Source organism: Bubalus bubalis, chromosome 18, assembly GCF_019923935.1.
Source record: "Bubalus bubalis isolate 160015118507 breed Murrah chromosome 18, NDDB_SH_1, whole genome shotgun sequence".
NCBI classification, from domain to species: domain Eukaryota; kingdom Metazoa; phylum Chordata; class Mammalia; order Artiodactyla; family Bovidae; genus Bubalus; species Bubalus bubalis.
This window is the reverse complement of record NC_059174.1, coordinates 10,497,712-10,523,336: the sequence shown is the minus strand read 5'-3', so window position 1 is coordinate 10,523,336 and position 25,625 is coordinate 10,497,712. Positions and strand designations below refer to the sequence as shown.

The 25,625-nt window shown below is 49.5% G+C and overlaps 1 protein-coding gene across 3 annotated transcripts in view; it reads right to left on the bottom strand.

Moving 5' to 3' along the window:
* Nucleotides 1-13,289: 13,289 nt before the first annotated feature.
* Nucleotides 13,290-25,625, bottom strand: part of KLHL36 (kelch like family member 36) — a 16,214-nt gene continuing 3,878 nt past the window's right edge. For all 3 annotated transcript variants that reach the window (XM_044932218.2, XM_006045711.4, XM_044932219.2), the window contains 3 exons: nt 21,101-22,174; nt 19,438-19,595; nt 13,290-18,554 (listed from right to left, as the gene is read on the bottom strand). In XM_044932218.2, the coding sequence (XP_044788153.1) occupies nt 17,999-18,554; nt 19,438-19,595; nt 21,101-22,174 (1,788 nt within the window). In that variant the 3' untranslated portion in view covers nt 13,290-17,998. The remainder of the gene's footprint in view (nt 18,555-19,437; nt 19,596-21,100; nt 22,175-25,625) is intronic.

Genomic DNA, 25,625 nt, shown 5'->3' with positions numbered 1-25,625 from the left:
AAATATTTTATTTTTACACTGATACACAATGAATTTATGAGAAATAAATTGTCATACATTTTTATAAATATTTCGGTTTTCATTCCTAACTGGTAAATGGCAATAAGATAGAATTCACAAAAACAAAAGTTTTGGGGATCAGCAATAATTTTGTAAAATGAAGAGAAATCTGAGGACTTCCCTAATGGCAAAGGGGATAAGAATCTGCCTGCCAATTCAGGGGAACACAGATTCAATCCTGGGTTCCGGAAGATTCTACATGATCCAGAGCAAACTAAGCCCAGGCATCACAGTATCCAGCCTCTGCTCTAGAGCCCATGAGCCACAGATACTGAGCCCATGTGCTGCAACTACTGAAGCCCAGTTACCTAGAGCCTGTGCTCTACAAGAGAAGTCACCACAATAAGAAGGCTTCACACCTCGACAAAGAGTAGCCCCTGCTCACTACAACGAGAGAAAGCCCTCGAAAAACAGTGAAGAACCAATGCAGCAAAAAAAAACCAACTAAGAGTTTTGAGAAGGACAACTCGGCACCAGGCAGGTCCCCCACTTCACTTTTCACGGGCCCCTCTGCCTGCCTGGAACTTCCTTTCCCCTTACTCCCTCAGATCTCTGGTTCTGATGGCCACCAGCTCCGAAAGGGCTTTTCTGAAAGGACCTCTTCTCTGCCCAACCACGGTCTCTCCTGTGCTGTTTTTGTTTTTCCCCTCCACAGTGCTTCTCACTAAACGACAGTGTGCAGAATATTTATTTGAGGTGTGGATTATCCATCTCCTCCACTAGACTCTAAGCTCCAGGAAGCTTACCTTTATTCCCTGATATTTTTACACACCTGTAACCCTTCCAGATGTTTGGCAGCCTTTCAATAGATAGTTTTTGAATGAATGAATGAACAAGTGACCATTTTTAATTCTCACAAAGCCCAGTGAGGTGAAGATTATTGGTTTCTCCATTTGGGGGCTGAGGAAGCTGAAAGAGGGGCTTCCCTGATAGCTCAGTTGTAAAGAATCCGTCTGCAATGCATGAGACCCCAGTTTGATTCCTGGGTCAGGAAGATCCACTGGAGAAGGGATAGGCCACTCAGTCCAGTATTGAAAGCTGAAAGAAGTCAAGCCACCACTTTCATGAGATAGAACTATAGTTTTGTTTTTTAAGATTGATATATTTATAGCTGCACTGGGTCTTCCTTGCTATGGGCAGACGTTCTCTAGTTATGCCAAGGGGGGCTGTTCTGCGTTTCAGTGAAAGGGCTCTACAGCCTTCGGGCTCAGCAGTTGTCACATGGGCTTAGTTGCTCCGTGGCATATGAGATCTTTCTGGACCAGGGATCAAACCCTTGTCTCTTCATTTGCAGGCAGATTCTTAACCACTGGACCACCAGGGAAGCCCAAACCACCACTTCTTTTTTTTTTTTTCCAATCACCACTTCTAAGTGGGGTGGATTGTGATGAAAAAATAATAGGTTTGCCAAAGGCCCGCTTGGGATCTGATTTGGAAATTGAGTCAAACCATAAAAAGACACTCTTGCATTTTTTCTTTTTTTTTTGGTCCCACTATGTGGCACACAGAACTTCCCTGACCAGGGATTGAATCTGTGCCCCTTGCAGCAGTAGTATGGAAAGTTGACCACTAGACCACCAGGGAAATCCTTTTTTTCCCTCTCTCTCTTTTTAAAAATTTTATTGTATTGAAGTATAATTGATTTAAAATGTTGTGTTAATTTCTGCTGTACAGCAAAGGGATTCCGCTATACATATAGCTGACTCTTTTTTCATATTCTTTCCCATTGTGGTTGATTCGGGATGCTGGATATAGCTCCCCGTGCTCTATAGTGGGGCCTCGTTATTTATCGATCCTCTATACACCAGCTTGTGTCTCCTACCCCAAGCCTCCAGTTGCCCCTCCCTGCCCCACCCCCTTGGCAACCGCAAGTCTGTTCTCTGTGTCTGAGGGTCTGTTTCTGTTTCATAGATAAGGTGATTTGTGTCATATTTTAGATTCCACATAAAAGCGATATTATATAATGTTTGTTTCCCTTTCTAACTTCCCTTAGTGTGATCATCTGTAGGTCCATCCATGTTGCTGAAAATGGCATTATTTCATACAAAAAGACATTTTTGAGACAATCTAGTAGTGTGGGTAAGGCCTGGAGACCAGGGAATTAATTACCAACAAAAGTATTGGGTGTGCTAGTGAAATTGGGGCTGTTCTAGAAAACCCCACTTCCTGTTTCAAGGGATGTTGCTGAGATATGGGCTTCCCTGGTGGCTCAGATGGTAAAGAATCTGCCTGCACTCCAGGAGACCTGAGTTTGATCCGTGAGTCAGGAAAATACACTGGAGAAAGGAATAGCTACCCATTCCAGCACTCTTGCCTGGAGAATTCCATGGACAGAGGAGCCTGGCAGGCTACAGTCCACGTGGTCACAAAGACTTGGACACACCTGAGCGACTAACATGTGCTGAAATATATCCAGGTGAAATGACAGGATGTATGGGGTTTGCTTGAAAAATATTTAAGGCAAAAAAAAAAAAACAAAAAAAAAACAGGGAGGAAAAAGGAGTAAGTGAAGCAAACAAGATGAAATCTTGAGAACCGTTGAATCTAAGATGTGAGAGTATCTGGTTAGGTCCTCTGAGAAGCAAGCGGGAAAGTGGGAAGGGGCTGGGGGCAGCGGGGAGAGAGTTGGACAGTTGCCTGGCAGGGCTGTCCCCTGGGCAGGAGTGGGGGTGGGGAAGGGCTGGGTAAAAGCCCTTGAGCCAAATTTGTGCATCCAAGTCATCTCATTCTCCTGTTCTAGGCAAGGAAAGAACCTGCCTAGTAGCGGTATGAGTTTCCTAAGGCTGCTGCGACAGCAGATGTTCTGAGGGAGCATCTATTTCAGGCCTCTCTGCAGCTTCTGGTGCTGCCGGTGATCCTTGGCCTAGCGCTTCAGCACTCCAGTCTCTGCCTGCGTTGTCACGTGGCCTTCTTCCCTCTGTGTCATTTAATAAAATCACCTCTGGGGGTTTTTCATCCCAGAGCAGAATGGAGCCTCAGGTTGTCCCCCCGGAGCACCCCTAATCATGGCTTGCTCTGCAGGGCATGTTATCTCAAGTATGTTTAATCTTTAAACATCAACATCCAATTCAGCCCAGCAACCTGCCCTAGGAAGGAAGGGAGCAGATGGGCCAGGAAATGCAGGTTGCTGCCTCTCATATCAGCTCCCCAAGGGCGTGTTCATGCATTTACTTCTTCTCCTTTTGGCCTTTTATTCTGAGTGGTAGAACTCATGTAGTTGAGGTCTCTTCTGGAGCAGAACACCCACACAGTGTATTTCCTCTCTCCTCTGTCGTACTTATTTCCTCATCTCTGCCCTACCCAGGGTTGGGCACTGTCTCCAGACCACAGAACAGGTGCCACTATCTTAAAGGACCTTGGCCAGGGGGAAAGTGCTCAAGAAGAGGAGTAAGCCAAGGTAAGAAGTACCAAGGGTCTGGATTGCATTGATTCTGGCCTCAAGTCACTCTGAATCTCTGAAGCAATCATTGATTTTCTATAACTCAGTTCTCATATAGGAGGAAAGTCCAGTGTCTCCTGCCAGCCTCACAGGATAGATACTGAAGTGGACTGGCATGATGAAATGAAGCTTATATCACATAGACTAATCCATTAGCTGCCATGCGTTCATGTTACGACTGAGTTAAAGTGGTGACATCACTATTTTATGCCCTTTCATGTTTCTTGATCCAGTCACTCCTACCAACCTTTCCCGTTCATCCAAGAAATTCTTATTTTTCATTGATATTCATCTAACATTTTTTTTTCTGCGAAACAGACAGCTGGTGTTGGAGGAGAGATAGGATAGCTTTCTTTCAGTCTTCTTTAGCCTAGAAAAATAAGTATCCTTTCTACTCTCAAGTGAAGATTGATTACTGTAATGCAAGAGTGTTGGGGGGACTTGCCTGGTAGTCCAGTGGCTAAGACTCTGCACTTCCAATGCAGGGGGCCTGGGTTCGCTCTCTGGTCAGGAAACTTAGATCCCACATGCCTCAACTAAAAATTTGCATGCCAAGTCTAAAGATTAGGCATGTCATAAATATATATTTTTAATAACCTTTGTTTAGCCCATAGGAAACATCCTGATCAGGCCCACCTGTGAATGATTGCAGGAAGAAAGAAATTAACACACCCCTGCAGAGGCAGCCCAGAACCAGGAAGTGTCTGACTTTATTCCCTCCCCTTTTAGTGTAAAAGAAGTCTGAATTCTAACTCAGGCAAAATGGTTCTTTGGTGCACAGGTGGGCCCACCTTCTTCTTGGTTTGCCATCTTTCCAAGTAAAGTTGCTATTCTTTGCCCCCAAAACTCATCTCTTCATTACTGACCTGTCGTGTGGTAAGCAGTATGAGCTTAGACTCTGTAACACCAACATAGATCACAGCCCAGTGAGAAAGACAGCCTTGTAATGCAGCCACACACGGCACACCAAGGTTCTAATGGGTGGGCAGCTTGTGGTCATATGAGAATCCTTGCTTTAGAAGAAGCCAAACAGGAACTATAACCAACATCCTATAATAGAGCGTGTGCTCCGTCGCTCAGTCATGTCTGACTCTTTGCAGCCCCATGGACTGTAATCTGCCAGGCTCCTCTGTCCACGAGATTATTTCAGGCAAGAATACTGGAGTGGGTTGCCATTTCCTCCTCCAGGGGATCTTCCCAACCCAGAGATTGAACTCTCGTCTCCTGCATCTCCTGCACTGGCAGGTGGATTCTTTACCACTGAGCCACCCGGGAAGCCCATCCTACAATAAACCATAATACAAAGGAATATAAAAAAGAATGTGTACATATGTATAACTGAATTGTGTTGTTGTACACCTGAAACTAACACAATATTGTAAATCAACTACACGTCAATGAAAAAAAAAGCAGATTTCAGCAGAGATAAAAGATGGAGAGATGGAGAGACAGAGACAAAGACAGAGGTAAGAGACAGCTGACAATGTTTCTTGAGCCCCTGGATACAGCAGCTTGAAACTGCAGACAACTCAGGTTTCCACATGAACTGAGTCCCCCAACCCCTTCAAACCTTTGCCACCTTGGACTGGAATTTTGTTACTTACCACCAAACAAGTGCCATAAATACATTAATATTGTTGGCATGTAAGTGTCATTTTCATAAAGTTAAAACATGACATTCAAATATAATAGTGAACCCATGTCAGAGGTTCACTAAGCTTATTAATAAGGAAGGCAGCAGAGTGGGGGGATGGATTCAAGGAAGCATGCAAGATAAGAGTCTGTATAGATATTGAAAGAAAGAATGCTGGAAATTTTTTTTTTTTTTTGACTGCTCCGTGTGACATGCAGGATCTTGGTTCTCTGACCAGGGATTGAACACATGCCCCCTGCAGTGGAAATGCAGAGTCCCAACCAGTGAACCACCAAAGAAGTCCCCACGTTTTCACTTTAGAAAGACATCTCAGGTATTGGCAGGTAAGTTGTTGGAGATGGGAAGGTGGTGAAGTCGGAGGCGCACAAAGAGACAGGAGGGCTTGGTACTAGTTAAGAGCCTTCAACTGAATCCCAGGCCAGAGACACTTTGTGAGCTCCTGGATACAGCCATGCCTGAAGCTAGGAAAAGTTCATAGCCTTCCCAATTAAGCCATCCTGAACAGGATGCTACAGAGGAGCTAGTGAACAGGGGAAATAATGGAAAGACATTGATGTGATGGAACCTGTTAGCTGATGTCAAAGGTAAGAGAGGCAATGTTATCCTAATGCCATATAGATTTCTGATTTGTTTTAATGGGTAGAGAAAATGGTCTAAGATGAGGTGTTTAACTAAAATTAGAACTGGATTAGGACCCAGTGGTGCCCTCCATGGTACACATCCTTTCTGTGTGTATCATTTCTTATTTGTAAGAAATAGGCTTCATTCAGCCCTCTTGACCTTCCCTGAGTTCCAAAGGGCAGATTTAGATAGTTGCCTATCAGGGAAGGGAAAGAAAGTATGTTGCCAGCCTCCTCTGTTCATGGAATCCTCCAGGCAAGAATGCTGGAATGGGTAGCCATTCCCTTCTCCAGGAGATCTTCCTGACCCAGGGATTGAACCTGGGTCTCCTGCATTGTAGGCAGATTCTTTACGATCTGAGCCACCAGGGAAGCCCAGGGGATGCAGAAACAAGCAAGGAGCAGCCAAGAAACAATAGTGTAGACTTGGGGTAGGGTCCTGGTTCCGCCTCAAACAATATCTTTGGGTTCTTCTGCAGAAACAAAGGCCCCCACCCAGGTGGATAACTTCAGGCTGAACACAAGATTCCTGGAGCATCACCCTGTTACCTCACCACCAACCAATCAGAAGAAAGTCACACTTCCTGCAGCCCTCACCTAAATTTTGCCTGTGAGAATTCTCCTAACAACCATCAGTGAGTTTGGGTTTCTCTGAGCATGAGCCACTTATTCTCCTTGCTTGGCCCTACAATTAATCTTTCTCTGCTTCAAACTCTGACATTTTGGTTTGTTTGACCTCACTGTGTCAGGCGCACGAACTTGCCTTGGGTAATAGAACCTCTCTGGTTGCTCAGTCTGGTGAGAGAGAAAAACACAAACCAAGGGAGTGACAGTCCTCATTCAGAGGCACAGTGCCTTATCTTTTTCTTCATTTCCATCAACAGGGCTTTGTGAAGAACACACCCATACTGACTAGGCCACATGCTGGCTTACATTGCTCTACTTCTGAGTTAAATGCTCCAAGGCTTAAATTTCAGTTCTGCACCTGCCCTCAACAAGAGATTGAATTTTTCTGTCTCTGTTTCTTCATCTTGAATTATGATTTATGAGATGCATCTCCATCAAGGCCGTGAAGACACAACAAAGCCCAAGGGCTCTGCATGATGCCTGGTCCATGATAAGTGCTTTATAAGGGGTGGAAATTACCATGATCATTCTGGGTTCTCCAAACAGACAAACATTTTTTTGATTAACTGGCTTGTGACATGGATTGTTTCTTTCCAATTTAAGATGCTTTCTTTTCACAGAAGTTTAAAAAATAATAAAAGGGTAATTACCATTGGGTAGGTAATTACTATGCTGTGCTTGCTCTATGATTAAATAAAAGTGTTTTGCATATAAGTTAGTGTTGCCGCTATTAGCAGTATTGATGTATTAGTTATACAATAATTTTTAATTTAACAGCATGTGCAGGTTCTGGGGCGGGCAGCCTCCCAGGAAAGAAGAGGGGCACCTGACCACACATTGCCTCCACTGCAGGAGGTCCAGGGACTGGGACTCCGAACTTCCACTGCAGGGGTAAGGGTTCAATCCCTGGTCGAGGAACTAAGACCTCCCATATGCTATGCCACGCAGACAAAAAAGAAAAGAAAACAAAATGCTGCTTTTCCAAAACCGCTGCCGTTTTACTGGTGATAGCAAAGCAAGTTTGAAGAGTAAAGAAAGCTCTGCATGCAGAGCCCTGGCCACCTGTAGGCTTGAATATTTTCTATTAAGATTTTTTAAAAGGGGAAAGGATAGACAGTGCACACAGGACCCTAGGCTGAACTCTTTCAGAATTTGGCTTATGTAGTCAGTTCCCTGAGTCTGTTTTCTTGGGGCTGTTATGTTAGCCTTCTCTAGAGAATGGAGTGAATAGAAAGTGTGTGTATATATATAGATATAGATATCGATATGGATATAGATAGAGAGAGACATTTATCTTAAGAAATTGGCTCACGCAATTACAGAGGCTGGCAAGCCCCAAATCCGCAGGATTGGCTGGCAGGCTGGACACCCTGAGAAGAGCCAGTGATGCAGTTCAGGTCTGAAGACTGCCTGCTGGCAAAATTCCCTCTTGCTCTGGGGAGGTTGGTCTCTGTGCTAGACAGGCCTTCACCTCATTCAAGGCCCACCCACATGATGAAGAGCCTCCTGCTATACCCAAAGTTCACCGATTTAAGTGTTCATGTCATCCACATAACACTTTCACAGAAACACTCAGAGTAATGTTTGACTAAATATCTGGGCACTGTTACCCAGCCAAGTTGACACATATAATTAACCATCACATATGCATTAACCAGACCAAGATTCTAGATACACAAAACTGAGAGCCAGACCTTAAAACATAGTAACCATATCATGCCACTGTGCTCCATGAGGAATCCTATGGAGGATTCTTTGACATCTCTGTGACATCTTTCCAAACGGGTGATGGGAATATCACCAAATCTTTGTCAGAGTTGATGAGACACAGAAATCTTTTAGCTTCCTGTTTCCTAAAACGTGTTATGATGACATAAAATCTCTACAGTTACTTTTGTTTACTTTTTAAAATTTTTATTTATTTTGGCTGTTCTGGGTCTTTTTGCTACATGGGCTTTTCTCTAGTTGTGGTGAGTAGGGGCTATTCTTCTTTGGGGTGCATGGGCTTCTCATTTGTGATGGCTTCTCTTGTTGCACAGGCTCTAGGGTATGTGGAGTTCAGTACTTGGAGCTCCCGGGCTATAGAGCACAGGCTCAATAGTTACGATACTTGGGCTTTGTTGCCCAAGGCATCTGGGATCTTCCCAGATTAGGGATTGAACCCATGTCTTCTACATTGGCAGGTGGATTCATTACCCCCGAGTCACCAGGGAAGCCCTCTATAGTTATTAGCAAGGAGGGGGCCCCAGGCAGAAACAAACTTGAGAAACCTTGGGTTAACCAAAGCTGTGTTAGTTACTCAGTTCTCTCTAACCATTTGCAACCCCATGGACTATATATAGCCTGCCAGGCTCCTCTGTCCATGGGATTCTCCAGGCAAGGATACTGGAATGGGTTACCATGCTCTTCTCCAGGGGATCTTCCTGACTCAGGGATGGAACCTGGGTCTCCTGTATTGCAGGCAGACTCTTTACCATCTGAGCCACCAGGGAAGGGTCCTAACTAAAGTTAGGTAGGTGTCTTTAATGGGACTTTCAGAGGCTGTAATAAACAAATGTGTAGCCTGCTGTGAGTCTCCAAGAGGAAGCTCTCACTTCAGAGTTCCCTAAACATTTCCTGACCAGAGCTCCTCTGGGGCAGCCGCATAGGAGACAAGGGTGAGGCAGGTCACACTCTGAGGGACATCTCATCCACAGTGTAAGGAACTGAGACTTAAGAGAGAAAATCTCTTGTCCAGGTGGCGTGTTTCAGAGTGAAAGCAAAAAACCACATTCCTGAAGCACAGCCCTGCGCTCTGACCATGTGGCTGAGGTGAGATCTAGTCCCTGTTCTAAAAGCAGGAGACACCAAGCACAGCCTTGGTTGAGGCTAATTAGTTAGGAAGATCAGACTGGAATCTTGGTCTCTTGAATTTCAGTCTGGAACAAAAAAAGAAAGCCCGCAGCATTGAGGCACTCAGAACTGCAGACAAGAGTGATATTTTTAGTGCCTTTAGGTGACCCCTGGGAAGATGAATCACTGCTATGGCACGCCTGGTCAAAAGATTCCACTTAAGCCAAGCATGAACTCCCAGCACCAGCGGATGCTGGAGACGATTCAAAGGGTAGAGCCACACCCTAGGACTTCCTGCCTCCCATCAACAGGAAGTGCACGGAGGAGGTAGGTTCACTTTCCCTGGGATGCAGCAGGTGTGTGGCCCTGCAGAGGTTTGCTCGGAGACCTCGCCAGCCTTCTCAAGCCCAAGTCTTTGGCTACCTCCGGGCTGAGTTGGACTTTAACCAGAGGGACGCCCCATAGTTCAGGTTTGGTCAGTGCAAACCGGGCACAGCTGTTGGGGATCTGGCAAGACTCATAGCTCAGGAAAGCCTGCGGGGGCAGAAAGGAGACAGAACCATCTAGAGAGCAGTGATCCTCAGTCGAGCTTGCCTTAGACTCCCTAAGTAAGTGTTCGTTGCTCAGTCGTACCTGACTCTGCAACCCCATGGACTGCAGCCCACCAGGCTCCTCTGTCCATGAGATTTTCCAGGCAAGGATACTGGAGTGGGTTGCCATTTCCTTCTCCCAGGGGATCTTCCCAATCCAGGGATCGAACCCGGGTCTCCTGCACTACAGGCAGATTCTTTACTGACTGAGCTACAAGGAAGCCCCTTAGACTTCCTAGGATGGTTCATGAAAACACACATTGCTGGGCTCCACCCCAGGAGTGGCTGAGTCAGTGGATCTGGGGTGGGACCTGAGAATCTGCGTTCCCAAGTTTCCTGGGATGCAGATGCTGCTGATCCAAGAACCGCTGTTTGAGGACTGCTGCTCTAGAGCGCCCTCTGAAGGATACCCCGAGGTCTGCACACAGAATTGCTCCCTTGGCAGGCCTGAAATCAAGGCTACTTTTTTTTTAAATGCTACCCTTTTTTAAAAAAATTCTTTTTAAAAGAATGCTTACCCTTTAAAAAATATATTATTTATTTATTTCTCTCTGCACTGGGTCTTCGCTGCGGCACAGGCTTTCTCTAGTTCCATGGAGCTAGTCTCAGATGTGGTGTTCCAGCTCCTCATAGTAGAACTCAGGCTCTAAGGTTTCCAGGCTCAGTAGTTGTGGCTCACGGGCTTAGTGGCCCTGTGGCATGTGGAATCCTCCCAGATCAGAGACAGAACGTGTGTCTCCTGCACTGGGAGCTCGGAGACTTAACCACTGGATGACCAGGGAAGTCCTATTCTCACTTTTTTAGAACCCCAATTTTAGAATCCAAGGAGGGGGGTTTCTAGGCTGAATCTCAACCTGTAGTTATCTGGGAGACCAATACACAAAACTCAGAGAATGGGGTGAACTACTTACTATTTTCATTTTTTAATTAAAATATTTATTTATTTGGCCATGCTGGGTCTTTGTTGCAGCATGTCAACTCTTAGTTGCAGCTTGTGGGATGTAGTTCCCTGACCAGGGATCGAACCTGCATCAGGAGCTCAGAGTCTTAGCCACGGGATTGCCAGCAAAGTCTCTGGGGTAAAGTATTGCTTTGATATTTTAAACAAATGTATTGAGATATAATTCATACATCATTCAATTCAATGACTTTTCATACAGTCACAGACATGTGCAGCCACAAACCCTGTCAATTTTAGGGTATCTTCATCACCACAGAAGAAACCCATATCCTTTAACTCCTCCACCCCTATCTTCTCTCATCACACCCCTCCCCTAGCCCTAAGCAAACACTAACCCACTTTCTGTCTCTGAATTTGCCTGTTCTGACCACTGCCTATAAGTGGAATCGCACAATATGGTGTCCTTTGTGCCTGCTTCTTCAGCTCAGCATAGTATTTTCGAGGCTTCATCCATGTCACCTGTGTCATGCTTCATTCCTGTTCGTTGAGTGATATTGCATTCTCTGGTATTTGCACCCCAGCAGTGCCTTCTGGGGGCGTAACACTCCATGCAGGGAATGTACATGGTGGCCATTTTCAAGCCATTAAAAGAGCTGGATGTGAGCTGGCCAACTTAGGTTAAAATCCAGCTCCAGGAGAAGCAGGTGCCTCTGGGGTCCAACACGGACCCTCTGCCCTCCTCTGATTCTGCTCCAGGGCTGGCCACACGCTGACAGGATGCCCCTGCGTCACACGTGGGGCTTCTTTCTGCCCCAGGGAAGGAAGGAGGGAGCTCTCTGAACAGCCGGCTCTGTGAGCAGGGCAGCCCTGGATGGACGTCACCAGGGCCTCTGGGAGCGCCTACCCTCCTTCCTTGGGCAGATGTGTGAGGACACATGGGCTGCTGTGGGGCTTTCCAGTTCACTGATGCCCCTTGAGAAAGGTGCATCTCTGTCACACCTCAACCTCCAACCTAGGGCATCTTTGCTTTTGCCCCCATGTAGGATCTTAATTCCCCAACCAGGGATCAAACCCTTGCCCCCAGAACTGGGAGTTCAGAGTCTTAACCATGGGACTACCAGGGAAGCCCGTGGTGGTCGCTTGTGATGCTCTCAAGGAGCAGGATACGGCAGCCACGTGGCTGTTGCTAGTCACGCCTGGGACACTTGCCCTGGGAGACTTTGGCTTCCAGATAAGAAACTTGGTAAAGAAAGACCTGGAGACAGAGAAGGCAGATTCTTGGTGGCTCAGATAGTAAAGAATCTGCCTGCAACGCAGGAGATATGGGTTCGATCCCTGGGTTGGGAAGATCCCGTGGAGAAGGAAATGGCAACCCATTCCAGGATTCTTGCCTGGTAAATTCCATGGACAGAGGAGCCTGGTGGGCTACAATCCACGGAGTTGCGAAGAGCGACTAACCCTACTACTTTGGGGGAGAGAGACCAGTGGGATGGGGGAAGCAGAGCAGAGGGGAAAAAATGAGGGGGGAGGGGCCCCAGCTGTCTCAGGCCCTGACATGTAGTGAGTCTTGGGGAGCTCCTATCTGGCTGTGACTGTGAGACCCAGGAGAGTGCTATTTCCATCAGCCCAGTCAACCCTCAGATTCGTCACCAAAAATAACTGCTATGGCTTTAAGCCACAGCTTGGGGTGACTCAATACTCAGTCATAGATAAAGCTCCCTGTGAGCAGCTTTTCCTCCTTCCTGGTCTCGCTCAGCTTCCTGGGCCGTGAGACCAGCTCCCCAGGTCAGCCACCTGCCTCCAAGTCCTTGTCTAAGGTTCTCTCTCTGTTCAAGAGGACCCAAACGGACGTGGACCTTCTGGGGAGGTGAGGTAGTTCAATGTGGGTAATATAATTAGCCCAAGATTTGGGTGCTTCATCTGGAAAATGGGAGGCGTCTCGTTTCTAACCTAAGATTCTTCTGGAAGTAAAAGAATCAAGGAGAATTTACCATCTGTTAGTTGGTATCCCATCTGGGGCAGCTCAGTGGCTCAGAGGCAAATCTGAGGCAGGTTCTTCCCACCATTCTCCCAAAGCTGAATTACCAAAGGCTCAGGGAAGTGACGCCCAACCATGGTGTCTGGGCTTGTCTGCTTGCTGGTGGAGGCTTTGAAACCCCTGCAGGGCATCAGAGCTATCTATCTGCCTCTTCTTGGGCCCTAAGGGTGGTAAAGGGACTCTGTTCTTACAGAAATGCTATTGTATCTTTCTGATAAAGATAACCCATTGCTCGTTTTTCTTTTCTAATCAGAGTATCCCAACGGACACAAATTTAAGCAAATAGTTTCATTTCAGGTCAGAGGACTTAGGGCTGTCATCAAGAAACTGAATCAAACTTCTGGTAAAATACAGTAATTAGGAGCATAGTGAGAGCTGACTGGGAATGCCCTTGCCTCCCACGACACTGAAAGGCAGTCTGGTTAATTTCCAAATTATATTTGGGCTCAACATGCAAAGGGGCTCTTTTTCATTTGGGCAGAGAAAATAGGACTGAAGATTACTACAATAACCACACAAGACTAGGGCTTTAATTATAAAATAAGCCATACCCTAGCAGGCAAATCATTTTTAATGTGTTTCGAGAACTGAATACTTTATGGAGTTAAAAACAGAAGGGGAAAAAAAACTTCAACATGCAGGAAATTAAGAAGAGATAAGAAACAGAAAAGCTTTGGGTGTCATACAGTTACAATACAAAAGCAACAAATGAAAAAAGTAGCACACGTGATAACCAGCTTCAGTAACATTAGCAGCCAGAACATACCCAGTGAATTATCAACACTTAATCATCAAAGATCTAATTCTGCAAGGGAGCTGGAGGTAATGATGGATTTCAGTTGATCCAAAGGACTTTTTTCTTCTATCACAAGCAAACCTGTCAAGACGGCCCAAGTAACTTGGAAAAGTAGAGTTCCTTTTCTCAAAGAAAACTGACACAGGAAGGTTTCTCCTCCGGCCCCCCTCCCCCAAATTTGTACATTCATTAATTCTTCTAAGGCAACCAAAATACAATTTCTTGAGACCACCAAACCGAACACCCTGCAAAGCCACAAATTCTACCCGTGTAAAAAGGAAAAAAAAAAAAAAAAAAAAAGATGAGCGATCTCCAAAACTCTGTAAAGTACAGGATGGTTTAGGTTACAGCTTTTGTTGGATTTCAAGTTAATGTGTCTTTATAAAAGAAAGGGTGGACGAACCAGAGTGACGAGACCCAGCCAGGCCCTGGGTTGAAAAATGACCCATACTGGAAAGGTGACAGATGGATCGGCCCTCAGGGATCTTTTCAACTCTGCACACTCTGCTGCGGTAGGAGCTTTGGAAGAAATGTTCAACATCTCAGGGCGTTGGCGCATCCTCATCACACACCACTGCCCTTTTGCTCAGCTGGAGGCCCAAGACAGTCACACTCCTGGGCCATGTGTGACATCTCAACTCAAAAGCATGGATCAGATCGCAGCCATGGCAGAGCGTCATGGCCATGGGAGGTCGCTATGACAAGACCCTGGAGCTGACCTCGGGAGGGGTGGTCGTGGGGAGATGGAAAATGAAAACCCTGGCAGGCAACTACAAAATGGTTATTAGCAAATGGTATCAAAAAGTATCAAAACATTTCAAAAAACTTTAAAAACTGCCAGGCTCGGCGGACACAGGGGATGGACTCTCCAAGCACTTGGAGAGTGGCCCTACATTTCAGAGGTTTATCCTGGAGGTCAGGGACATGGCCCCTTCCCCTCTGAAGATGCTCAGAATCTATGGAGACAGCAAGGATGTCCATGCCACACGGCTGGAACTGCCCGTCCAGGTTTGGGAACAGGGGTCTCAGATTCTAACCAGAAGACCTGAGAGCCAGAAGCTCAGTGAGATGCTGGCCGAGGCACATGCCATGGAGGAAAGGGTAAGAGGAGGAGGAAGCTGCGAGGTCTACAAGGGGTGGGGGGAGCCCTTCACTTCCTACATGGGTGCCTGTCACCCAGAGGTCCCTGCTGGCTTAGGGGCCAGGCCCTTAATTCACCTGAACTCAAGAGTGGGACCCTAGACCTGCGAGGGACGCCACTTCCCTTGGGCATCTGGGTTGCCATCCAACACTGAACCCCCTTTAGGGTTGACTTCTCCAGTTCCCACTAAGTCACCATGAGGCCAACTTATGATTTAAGGGGCAAAGGGAAGGGCATTTAGAATAGAAATACACACATGAGGTTTTCTGCTCAGATTAAGACCTAGAAAGACGTAGACCTACCACCTGGCAGTCTAGATTTCTAAAAGCGGCAGAACGTTAGAAATACAGATTGAGCCATACACACAAGCAAGGTGCTAAGATAATCTGTATATTTTAAACAGCAGACAGACCACTGTAAGTAACAAGGATTCTTCAGCTTTACTACTCTGCTTTCCTTCTGTCATTACACTAACGTCTTAAGCAAACAGGGTTCCAACTTGGGCGAGGATCAAATTCAAAGCCTACCACTCATATGAAGTTAAAACTCTAGTTCTTTAAAAAGAAAAAAAAAAAAAAAATCAGAACCTGAATAAAAGCCCATCATTCTGAAAGATCAAAATAAGACAATCAAGGTGTTGTCAAAGTTCAAAGCGAACAGCTGGGAGCGCTGACAACACGATGGGGAAAGTTGCCGTTTCTGTCTCAACGTGGTGGCCAGGAGACCCCAAGCCTTTTTCACTGCGGCTGGAAATCGTATTATTGTGATTCTGCAGTTCAAAGGGCCGCCTGCTAAGGGTGCCCCAAAGTTCTGCCCACCTGGGTTACAGACAGTTTCCCTCTAGTCTTAGTTGGATTGCACAGCACACCGACTTCCACCTTAAAAGCGCAGACAGCAGGAACCCGCCATGGTCCCACCGCTGCGCTCTCCCGCACCCATGCAGGCACTGTCCCTGGGTCACAAAGCCCCTCTCCATGGACCCCAAAGAGCTTGGAAAATCCTTTCTTAGAACAATGGAGCCAGCACTAGCTATTTGAAGTGGGTCTACAAGAAGAAATTGTCCTCATCGACCCTACCTTTTAAAGAACACTCACGCCTCAATCATACCAGATTCTAAGGTGCATAGATCATAAACATCCTTCATAGCATAGCGGCAAGACAGACATCAAGGCACGAGAAAATCTGAATAGAAGCCGGCAGCACAACCTTATTGTCAAAAGCACAACAGCCAGCTTAGGCTAAAAATTCACAGCAGTCCTCCTCCCGAGGTGAAAGCCTTCCTGCTCCTCACAGCAAGCACGGTCTTTCTATGTGCTCAGCCCAATCTGCCCTGGATTCTGGTTGAATGACCGCCTCTTTGCTCATGACCTGGGCTGAGCTGGGGAGAACAGACCACAGGTTCTGTGACTCTCAGGGAACAATGAAACCTGCCTTGGAACAGGAAGAAGGCAAGCTCTCCCACAGTTGGCAGGAGTGCCGTAACATGGATTCCGGGGATGGCTGGATTAAGTTTGAGATGCAAGAAGGATTGCAGCTTCAATGCAGTTTGGAGGTGCAGGGTTGATGGAGAGTTAACAGGTGACACAGGACTTCTCAGAGCCTTTAATACACTGAAATGTTGTATTAAGGAGCTCCAAGAAGGTGGGCAGTTTTTTGGTTTGATTATTTGTATGCTTTGCAGAACCTCTCAAGGGTCTATAAGCCTTTAGCAACTTCCATAGGCTAAACATGCAGACAGGTCACCCATCTCGTGAGAGGCAGCATTCTTTTCAGTACCAAGTTTTCAACTCCCAGCTGGCTCTCAGCTCTCCTGGTCACTATGGAAACAGGCCAACCAAAACCACAGTGAACCTTCAAGAGAAGGGGAAGGAAGTGCCATTAAGAGACAGGAAAAAAGGAAAAGGAGAAAGAAGTTCACTGAGCTTCTTATTCTAATGCCGACATTAACGATAATCATGAGGCCTTCTCATCTCTGCAGTAAGATCTCTGCCACGGCACGGATCACTAATGCCTCTGTTGGCTGGTGATTAAAACCCGCTCCACGCCCATTGTCCTGGTGTGACAGGTGGCTTCGGCAGGAGTCTCGAACGCTCCTTAAAGGGCACATGCTACTGCTGTCAGTTCTGGTAACTGTGGGACCAGCGGGGGTGGTCACACATCTCAGGAGGAGGTGCGGAACCCACCATCACAGCTCATGCAGACTGGGAGACCTCAACCCCTGGGAGGAGGCCTGGCCAGGATCTCACCTGTCCTTTAGGAGGTGGGAAGCAGCTCAAGACTTGTTGAAGAGTGTGCCCCCAGCACAGGCTACCTGGCGACAGCCGGGCGGGACAGGATCTGGTGCCGGAGCTGGGGAGATGCTCCGACAGCCTCCTCTGGTCGGGGTCCCTGGGCCCTCCCTCGTGTGGGAGCCTCCTGGGGCATCTCAGAGCAGGGGTCACAGAACACAATGGCACGTTCCACCTGCTCCCTTCTTTCCTGAGTGATAAATGGAGATTGGTGGGGCTCAGTACATCAGTAATCTAAGAAACAGTGGCTTCCAGAAGAGACAGTAAAAAGACCAAAGCACAAATTACAGAATAACGCTTATCAAGAGCCTAGTGCCTGTTTTTCTTTCTCCCGTTCCCTTTTGGAATTCGGGACGATGACTAACCGGGAGAAATGGCCACCTGAGGAAGAAAGCCCAGTGGGGAAACCTCCCTGGTGAGAAGTCCCACTCCTCACCTGACTGTCTGGGCTGCTGGTGACCCTCGGTCACTCTCCAGGAGCCTCTGTGCCCTGCCTGTAAAAAACCACCTCGCCAGTGATTCCCAAGCGTGGCTGGCGCTCAGTCATTCCGAGGACAGTAGTTTTCAGCCCCCCTTGGCCCCCTTCAGAATCGCTAATTCTGAGGTGGGGCCCAGGAACCTGGTGTTTGAAAAGCTCAGCCAGGTTTGGGGAGGCGTGGACTACGGGGCCTGCACTGTCGCACCGGAGCCCTTCATTCCACTACAGAAACTTCTGCGTCACTCTTGCCCTGGCTGCTCTCAGCGGGATGGTCGGGGGGTGGGGGGCACCCACAGGGGTTGGTGACTTGGGAAGTAGCCCCGCACAGATGCAGGGACCACTCTTGCCTGGGCCCTGGGTTAATTACTCAAGCAAGATGGTATGTCAAGTCACATAGAATATTTAATCGGTTACTGTGATACCATAGAAATACCAAGAATCATAAAAGTAAAAATAAAAAAAAAAAAGCTGCTAGGTCGTACATAATGGTGCCCGGGTTCTCCGGTGGCTGCTGGTCTGTCGGCACGCCGGGGGTCACTGGCCGCGGTCCTGGGGCCTCTTGCCCTTGCCCTTCTTCTTCTTGTCCTCCAGCCGCGGCTTCAGGGCACACACGCAGGCCGACACGCCGGCGATGGCCTTGGGCAGCTCGGTGCCCTCACTCCACTTGTCCTTGTCGCGGTCGTAGACCTGCACGGTCTTGGAGAAGGCCGTGTTCTCCCAGCTGTAGCCGCCCAGGATGTAGATGCGGCCCTCCCACACGGCCACGCCCGACTCGCTGTTGGCGTGCAGCAGGGGCGCCACGCGCGTCCACTGGTTGCACTGTGGGCTGTAGGCCTCCACGCCCAGCACATCGAAGCGCTCCATGGACTCCAGGCTATCGTCGCTGCCGCCAATGGAGTAGATGCTGTCCCCCAGGCTGCACATGCTGTGCCAGCCGCGCGCCGTGCTCATGGGCCGCCGCTCCTCCCACACATCCGTCCGGTGGTCGTAGCACAGCAGGTTCTTGCGGTAGGGGCCGATCTGGTAGTCGTGGCCCCCCGAGATGTACACAAAGTCCTTGTAGATGGTGCCTGCGTGGCCATAGGTGAACCTGTGGATGGGCGGACGGACAGAGGGAGAGAGGAAGCCCAGGGCTGGCTTAGGACAAGGTCAAGATTTCATCGGTCGGCTTCCTCGTCTATGGTCATCTGGTTCTGGGTGATAAACTACATGGGTTACAATCCACCCTGCTAGTTATTTTTGGGATCAAGGGACTCAACTCATCACGTGAAGCACGAGGCCCAGGCTGGCACACGGTCATCTGTAGCTACTTTCATGACTGTCTACTCATCTTATTCACAGGTGTCCAGGCAGGGCTCCCCTGGTGGCTCAGTGGAGGAGCTGGGATCCACACCCAGACGCTCACCCCACACCCTCTTCTAACTTCCAGGGACAAAGTCCCCTAGACACTCAGACGTGTCCACAGCAAGCCTGCTTCAGAAGGTGCACTTGCAGGTTCGATCGCAGGGGGCTGGTCAGATAAACAAGTCCCCTCTGCTAAGCCCGTGACGATAAACGCAGCAAACGGACATCTGGAAAGGGTGGGACAGTCATCACGCCCCCTTCACAGACGAAGCAGCAGAGACAGCACGGGGTGGGGACCCCTGCTCAAGTCAGATGGAGCACAGACAACCCCCACCCCCTGAGCTCCTCCTGCCCAAAGCTGAGAGGTTTTCAGTGAATCTCTCACCCCCTGAACCCAGTACCCACTCCCTGAAACTCAGGCAGTGAGGAGACTTGCAAACGGAGCACTTGGGCAGCCCACAACAGGCGCCCTGACACGCCACCACTAAGCCCTCTGCTCCTCATGCTGTTGTTCACAAGCCAGGAGACTCTGCCTGGAATTGGAGGCCAAGATACCCAGAAAGGCAGGTGGGCTCAACTGCCACCCCAGAGCCTGGGTGTCTGTAGGTCTGCCCCCAAACCCCAATCACCTTGGCAGGCCGGCTACGTAGGACCAGGAGTCAGTCTTTGGGCTGTAGGTCTCTACCGAGGAGAGCGCTCCGTTCTCATTTCGGCCGCCGACGGCCACCAGCATGTCCTCGATGGAGGCCAGGTAGAAATCCACACGGCGCTGGTTCATGGAGGCCACCTGTGGAGGCGACACGCCTGTACTCCCCCATTCCCAAACCTGGGTCAGCATCAACACCCAGCACTGTGTCCCCAGCATGCTCCATGGAAGACACAGCCCAGGTGAGGCAGTGGCCACCTGAGTCTGGGGAAGGGAGCCAAACTGGAAGAAGAAAGGGGGGCTCTTTGGGTGGGACCCTCAAGACCTCATGAATCCCTACGAGGGGCATGGAGAATTCACTTCCCCAAACCTGTCTGGCCACACGTGGACTAGAATTCTGCAGGACACATGGGTCCCAGCCACTGATGGATTGGTTTCCTGAAATGTAAATTCACCTTTCCCCTTGCCCCCCACAATCAGATATTTTAAAAATTAGTACTGATTGCCATCTGTGTTGGCGGGCAGAAAGTAGCACTCAGCAGGAAATTAGCAACAGGAGACCCAAGCTTCTTTTTTCCTTTTTAAAGACAAGCAGGACATTCGAATGAACATGGTCCCACAGCAGACTACGTGGTTAGGCTGCCGCTGCTATGACGGTATGGAGGCCAGCCTTCTAGGCTGGGAGCCTCCTTCTTGTGGCAAGACTTACACAGTGGTTGGTTTTAGATTTTTGAGAATAAAATAGAAAAGTCATCTGAGTCCCTTCTGAACCTTGAGCTCAGGAAACCGCCAAGTTAGGTCAGGAGACTGAGGTGAGTATAAAGACTGGGACAGACTCTCGTGGGTGGCGCTGTGGTTCTGGGGAGGAAAGGAGCACAACCCCAACCTCCAACAACGTGAGCTACAACCACAACCCTGGGAGCTCAACATCCCCCCACCCGCTTCCAGAGGGAGAAGCTGAGATTTAGAGCGGGCATGGAGCCAGCCTGAAACTCTCAGCTACAATTTGCCAAGCTGGGCCGTGAACCTGGGTCTGACACCAAGACCCAGGCCCTTCCCAGCATTAGCCACCACACCTTCTAAGGGGCCATGGCTCCTATGAGGCATGAGCCTTCGCAGCCTCCCTGAAGCACCTCCAAACCTGTCCCAAAGAGGAGCTTGGCAGACTCCGAGATGTGGGGAGGCTCTCAGAAGTATGGGTCAAGTCTCCAGACCAGTGCCATCCAGGATGGTAGCCACTAGCCTCGCACGGCCATTCACACTCACGTTTAAACACGTGACAATGAAATAAAACTGAAAACTCAGTTCTTTGGTCCCATGGGCCACACTTCAAGCCCTCAACTGCCACATGTGGCCGGTGGCTACTGCTGGATGGCACAGACACAGAACTGTTTTGTGGGTGCAGAGTTCTACGGGGCAGCGGTGCCCTGGGCGTGGCCCATCCCTGCAGAAGGTGGCCAGTCAGCCCTCAGTGCCCCCAACCAGGCAGGGGGCTGTGACGGGGCTCATCATCTTATCATCACACCTAGGTCAGAAGCAGGACGGCTGTCCAGGCCTGAGAGAAGGGGGTGAGGGGGCAGTCAAGACTAAGGTTAAGAAGATCGAAAGTCCTCAAGAGTAAAGAAATAATCTGGCTTTAATCTCACCTTGATCCACTGTTTACAGCGGGGGTCATACCTATAAAGGAGATTGGAGGCCGCATCCCCTCCGTTGTCCCGTGAGAAGCTGCCGCCGGCGATGAAGATGAACCCCCCCAGCACGGCGACGCAGTGGTGGCTCCGCCGGGCTGGCAGGGGCGTCTCCTTGACCCACTGCTCACTCTGGGCGTCCAGGTAGCAGGTGTCGTCGCTGAGCTCCAGACACCGCTCGGAGACCTCGCCGCCCACAAAGAGCAGGCACTCCTGGGTGGTGCGGAGGGCCGTGCGCTTGGTCTGCATGACGGGCTGGGCCGCCAGGCTGTTGTGGTAGCGCACGGCCTCCTCGATGAAGCCTTCGCAGTTGGCCTCGCGCGGCAGCAGGGAACACACGGCGGGCTTGACGCGGTGCAGCAGGTCGTTCTTGGGGATGAGCGGGAAGTGGATGTTCTCCAGCACCTGATAGGCATGGGCTTCGCGCTCAGGCTGCTGCGTCAGCCACTGCAGGGCGGCCTGCAGCAGGTCGTGCTCGCACTCCCGCTGCACCTCGCTGCTGCCCAGGTAGGCGCACAGCTTCTGCATGGAGATGTTCTGCAGGAAGGCGGGCGTGAAGGACAGCGTGCCAAAGCGGCTGAGGATGAAGCCATCGATGAAGGCGTCCAGCCGCTTGAGGCTGTAGATGGAGGCCAGCTCCTGCAGGTACAGGTAGTTGTCCTCGCTCACCTCCTGCTCCAGGTACTCGCAGCAGAAGTCCACCGCAGTCCAGATCTGCAGCAGGTGGGCCGTCTCCAGCACGTAGTCGATGTTGCCGCCGTCCAGCACCAGCTCTCCGCCGTACAGGAAGTCCACCACGGCCTTGAGCCCGATGTAGGAGGCGCCGATCAGCTCCACCTCCTTCTGGAAGGCCTCGCGCATGCCCAGGGTGAACATGGAGTTGAAGTAGTCGCTGCACACGGCCAGCAGGTTGCGGTGGGCCGGCAGGCGCTGCTCATCGGCCACCAGGACCACGTCGCAGAAGAGGCCGCGCAGGCGCTGCTCATTCAGCCGCTGCAGCACTGTGCCCGAGTGCTCGGCCCAGCGGTACACCTGCAGCGGCGAGAGCGCCTGTCAGGAGGGGAGGGGGCCTCGGACCCACCTAGCGCCACCCGACCAGCATTTAGCATACAGCAGAATGAGAGAGAACGGGAAATAGAGTGCCAGAATACCTCGCAGAAAGTAAGGGTGTTTCACTGTGTGTGTGTGTGTGTGTGTGTGTGTGTGTGTGTGTGTGTGTGTGTGGCTATGTACTTGTATTGGGCTTCCCTGGTGGCTGAGATGGTAATCAATCTGCCTGCAATGCATGAGACCCGGGTTTGATCTCTGGGTCAGGAAGATCCCCTGGAGGAGGGCATGGCAACCCACTCCAGTATTCTTGCCTGGAGAATCCCATGGGCAGAGGAACCTGGTGGGCTACAGTCCATGGGGTCGCAAAGAGTCAGACATGACTGAGCAACTTTCAGTTCCATTTCTTTACAAATAAAATTTACTCAACCTTTCTTTTTTCCTTTCATTTTCCCCCCTCTTCCTCCTTTATAAACAGAATTCCCCAAAGTGTTCTTCGTTCCCTCCTTTCCCATCTCTGTTTCCTTCTCAGCAAGTGTGTGTCATGGCAGAGGTTTGCAAACACTGTCCCATGGGGAGGGTGAAGTTATGTGGGGCGGAGCCTCTCTGGTGGGACGGGAGTTGGTGGAGCCCCAGCTCTGCAGCCTCTGAGTCTCGAACAGCCTCTGAGCTTCCGTTCCTGGTCTCACAAGTGACGCTGAGTCTGTTTATCACCCAGGTTTGTGGGGGTCATGAGACAGACCCTGGCACAGAGCTGGCCCCAGGGGAGCGGCAGCAGAGTCACCTGCTGGGCCCCTCAGTCCCCACGAAGGCACAGTGCCGACACTTAGGCTACAGAGACCACCCAACAAGGTCACGGGACCCAGAGACTAACGTGCCTGGGGAACTTACTTTCAGAAACACGGCTTCAGCAGTCATGGCCAGGGTTAAAAGAAACGTATGTAAATTGCAGGAACACTGTGCTACACATCGCCCTATACACGTGACTGCATGCTCTTGTTCGAGCATCATGGGAACCCTCCAAGGGAGTGTCAATTATATTTCCAGATGAGGAAAAGTCAGGCTCAGAAAGACTGCAAAATCTGTCCAAAATCCCACAGTGACTGAGAGGCAGGGCTGGGACTTGAAACTAGATCTGATTCCAGAGCCCAAACCTTTAATCACCACGCTACACAGGAATTAACAAATCAATTGATGGGAGTAATTAATAGGAGTTAATTCAATACATTCAGGTTGGTGGACATTGACTGACTGTTGTCTGCCTGCCCTGGGCTTTTAAAGATACAAAGAAAACTCAGACTTTAGATAACAGTTTCTAAATCCTGGACGGAATAATCAGGATATTTCACACTGCTCTATTTACTCCCTATAAAAACAACAAGATGATTCAACATATGAGAAAACAGACCATTCAGAAACATCAGCAGGGCGATTCAAGGGTGATTGGGAGAAAGGGCTGGGCATTAAGTCTGGTGCGTGGTGGGGGTGGTGAGGCTGGGCAGGTGCAAGCAGCTGGCTGACTTGCACACAGGTCCCTAGAGGTTACTTCTCAACGTGTGTTCTGTGGCTGGGCCTTGGTTTTTTCTTCCCTTCCAAATCTGTTCTCTACCACCTCCAATGCACCAGTAACGGGCCACTTTATTTCCCTGTGGTCCTTCCCATCCAGCCAGTTCCAACATCCATGGCTCCATCCACACGAGTTTCAGGCAACATCCTCACATTCTGAGGACACCATGCAGCCAATCCCTACAGCTCCCTTCTCTTTCAAGTCCACAGAGCCAGGCTCTCCTGCCTGACATTACAGGGTGGCTTCTTGGAGGTTCACACATGGATATTTCTGCCTATTCTGGTTATCCAGAGAGCACTGGGCTGGCCTGGTTTTGGCCTATAATTGAGCAGGAAAGGTCTGGGCTCCAGCACAAGCTGGCCTGAGGCCCCTCTTGGGTGCAGACTGAAGGAAATAAAAAGGCACCACAGGAGTGGGCTACCGAGTGACAGTGAAGGCTAGTGTCCTTGAGAAGCAAGTGAGGGGCCTCAGGTGGGCTCTGAGCCCACCCTGGTCTCCTGGTTGCTTCCAAGCCGGCGGGGGCACTGGAACTATCACAGTTAAATAGGGGTACACAGGCCCCTAGCTGCGGCGTGAAAAGGAAATAACCCTGAGGAGGGGCAAGGATAGGGAGAGCCCTGGAGGAGAGTTTCCATGGGGCCATCTGCAGCAGGCAGGCAGGGCAGAGACGGCTTCACTGCTTCTACAGCTGGGCCTCCAGGCTAGGTGGGCTCGTTTAGTTCTGCACCTGGGTCTCCACCACAGCCTGTTTCCAGATGTTTAGTGCAGCAGCAGAGACAACAACTAAAAACAGACAACCGTGACTTCCTGACTTTAAAGGGTCATCAGTAACTGAGTTGTAGCACTTCACATAACTTAGAAACTCTGACCTTCGACTTTCTCCCATGACATCAACCCTGTTCATCCCTTCATTTCTTATTTTAGCACCTTCACCAAAGGCTAGGCAAGGGGAAGAAACACAGGTACTCAGGGTCTAATGCTGGGCAGAAAGGGGCATGTATGGGGATGTTGTTGTTAAGTTGTGAGGTCGTGTCCGACTCTGCAACCCCATAGACTGTAGCCCGCCAGGCTCCTCTGTCCATGGGATTTTCCAGGCAAGAATACTAGAATAGGTTGCCATTTCCTCCTCCAGGGGATCTTCCCAACCCAGGGATCAAACCTGTGTCTCCTGAATTGGCAGGTGGACTCTCTACCGCTGAGCCACCAGGGAACCTGAGGTACGGGGCACCTTATACTAAAAATGAATTCAGGGACTTCCCTGGTGGTCCAGTGGTTAGGACTCCTCGCTTCCACTGCATGGGGTGTGGGTTCAATCTCTGGTCGGGGGACTAAGGTCCTACAAGCCACATGGCACAGCCAAAATAAATAAACATTAAAGAATAAGGAATTCAGCATCAAATTGGATAGACATATTTTAGAGTGGATAAATGAGCAGCGGCAGCCACAGCATGGAAGGCTCCACTGATCCGAGACAGGCAAGGTGTACCACCACAAGCAGTGACCGGGGTGACCCTCCGATGCAGGGTAACGAGAGCAAGGAGCAGCACACAGCCACCCCCCGACTCCATTCATACAAGTTCAAGGGCAGGTGAAACTGCGGAAAGCTGGGAGAGTGGCTCTCCCTACTGCAGGGACCCGGAGGGGTCTGGTGATGTTCTTTTTAACTTATCCAGGTTTTGGCCACACGGGTGTGATGAATGTCTAGAAATTCAAGGGCACGTTATGATTTGGGCACTTGCTAAGTATGAAATGTTAGGAACATAAATACAACAAACCAAGGGATAGAGAAACCTATTCCTGAAAGCTTCAATTCAAAGAGAAACAGGCTCAGAATCTGGCTTGAAGGGACAAAGGTTTCTAGCGCTGTCG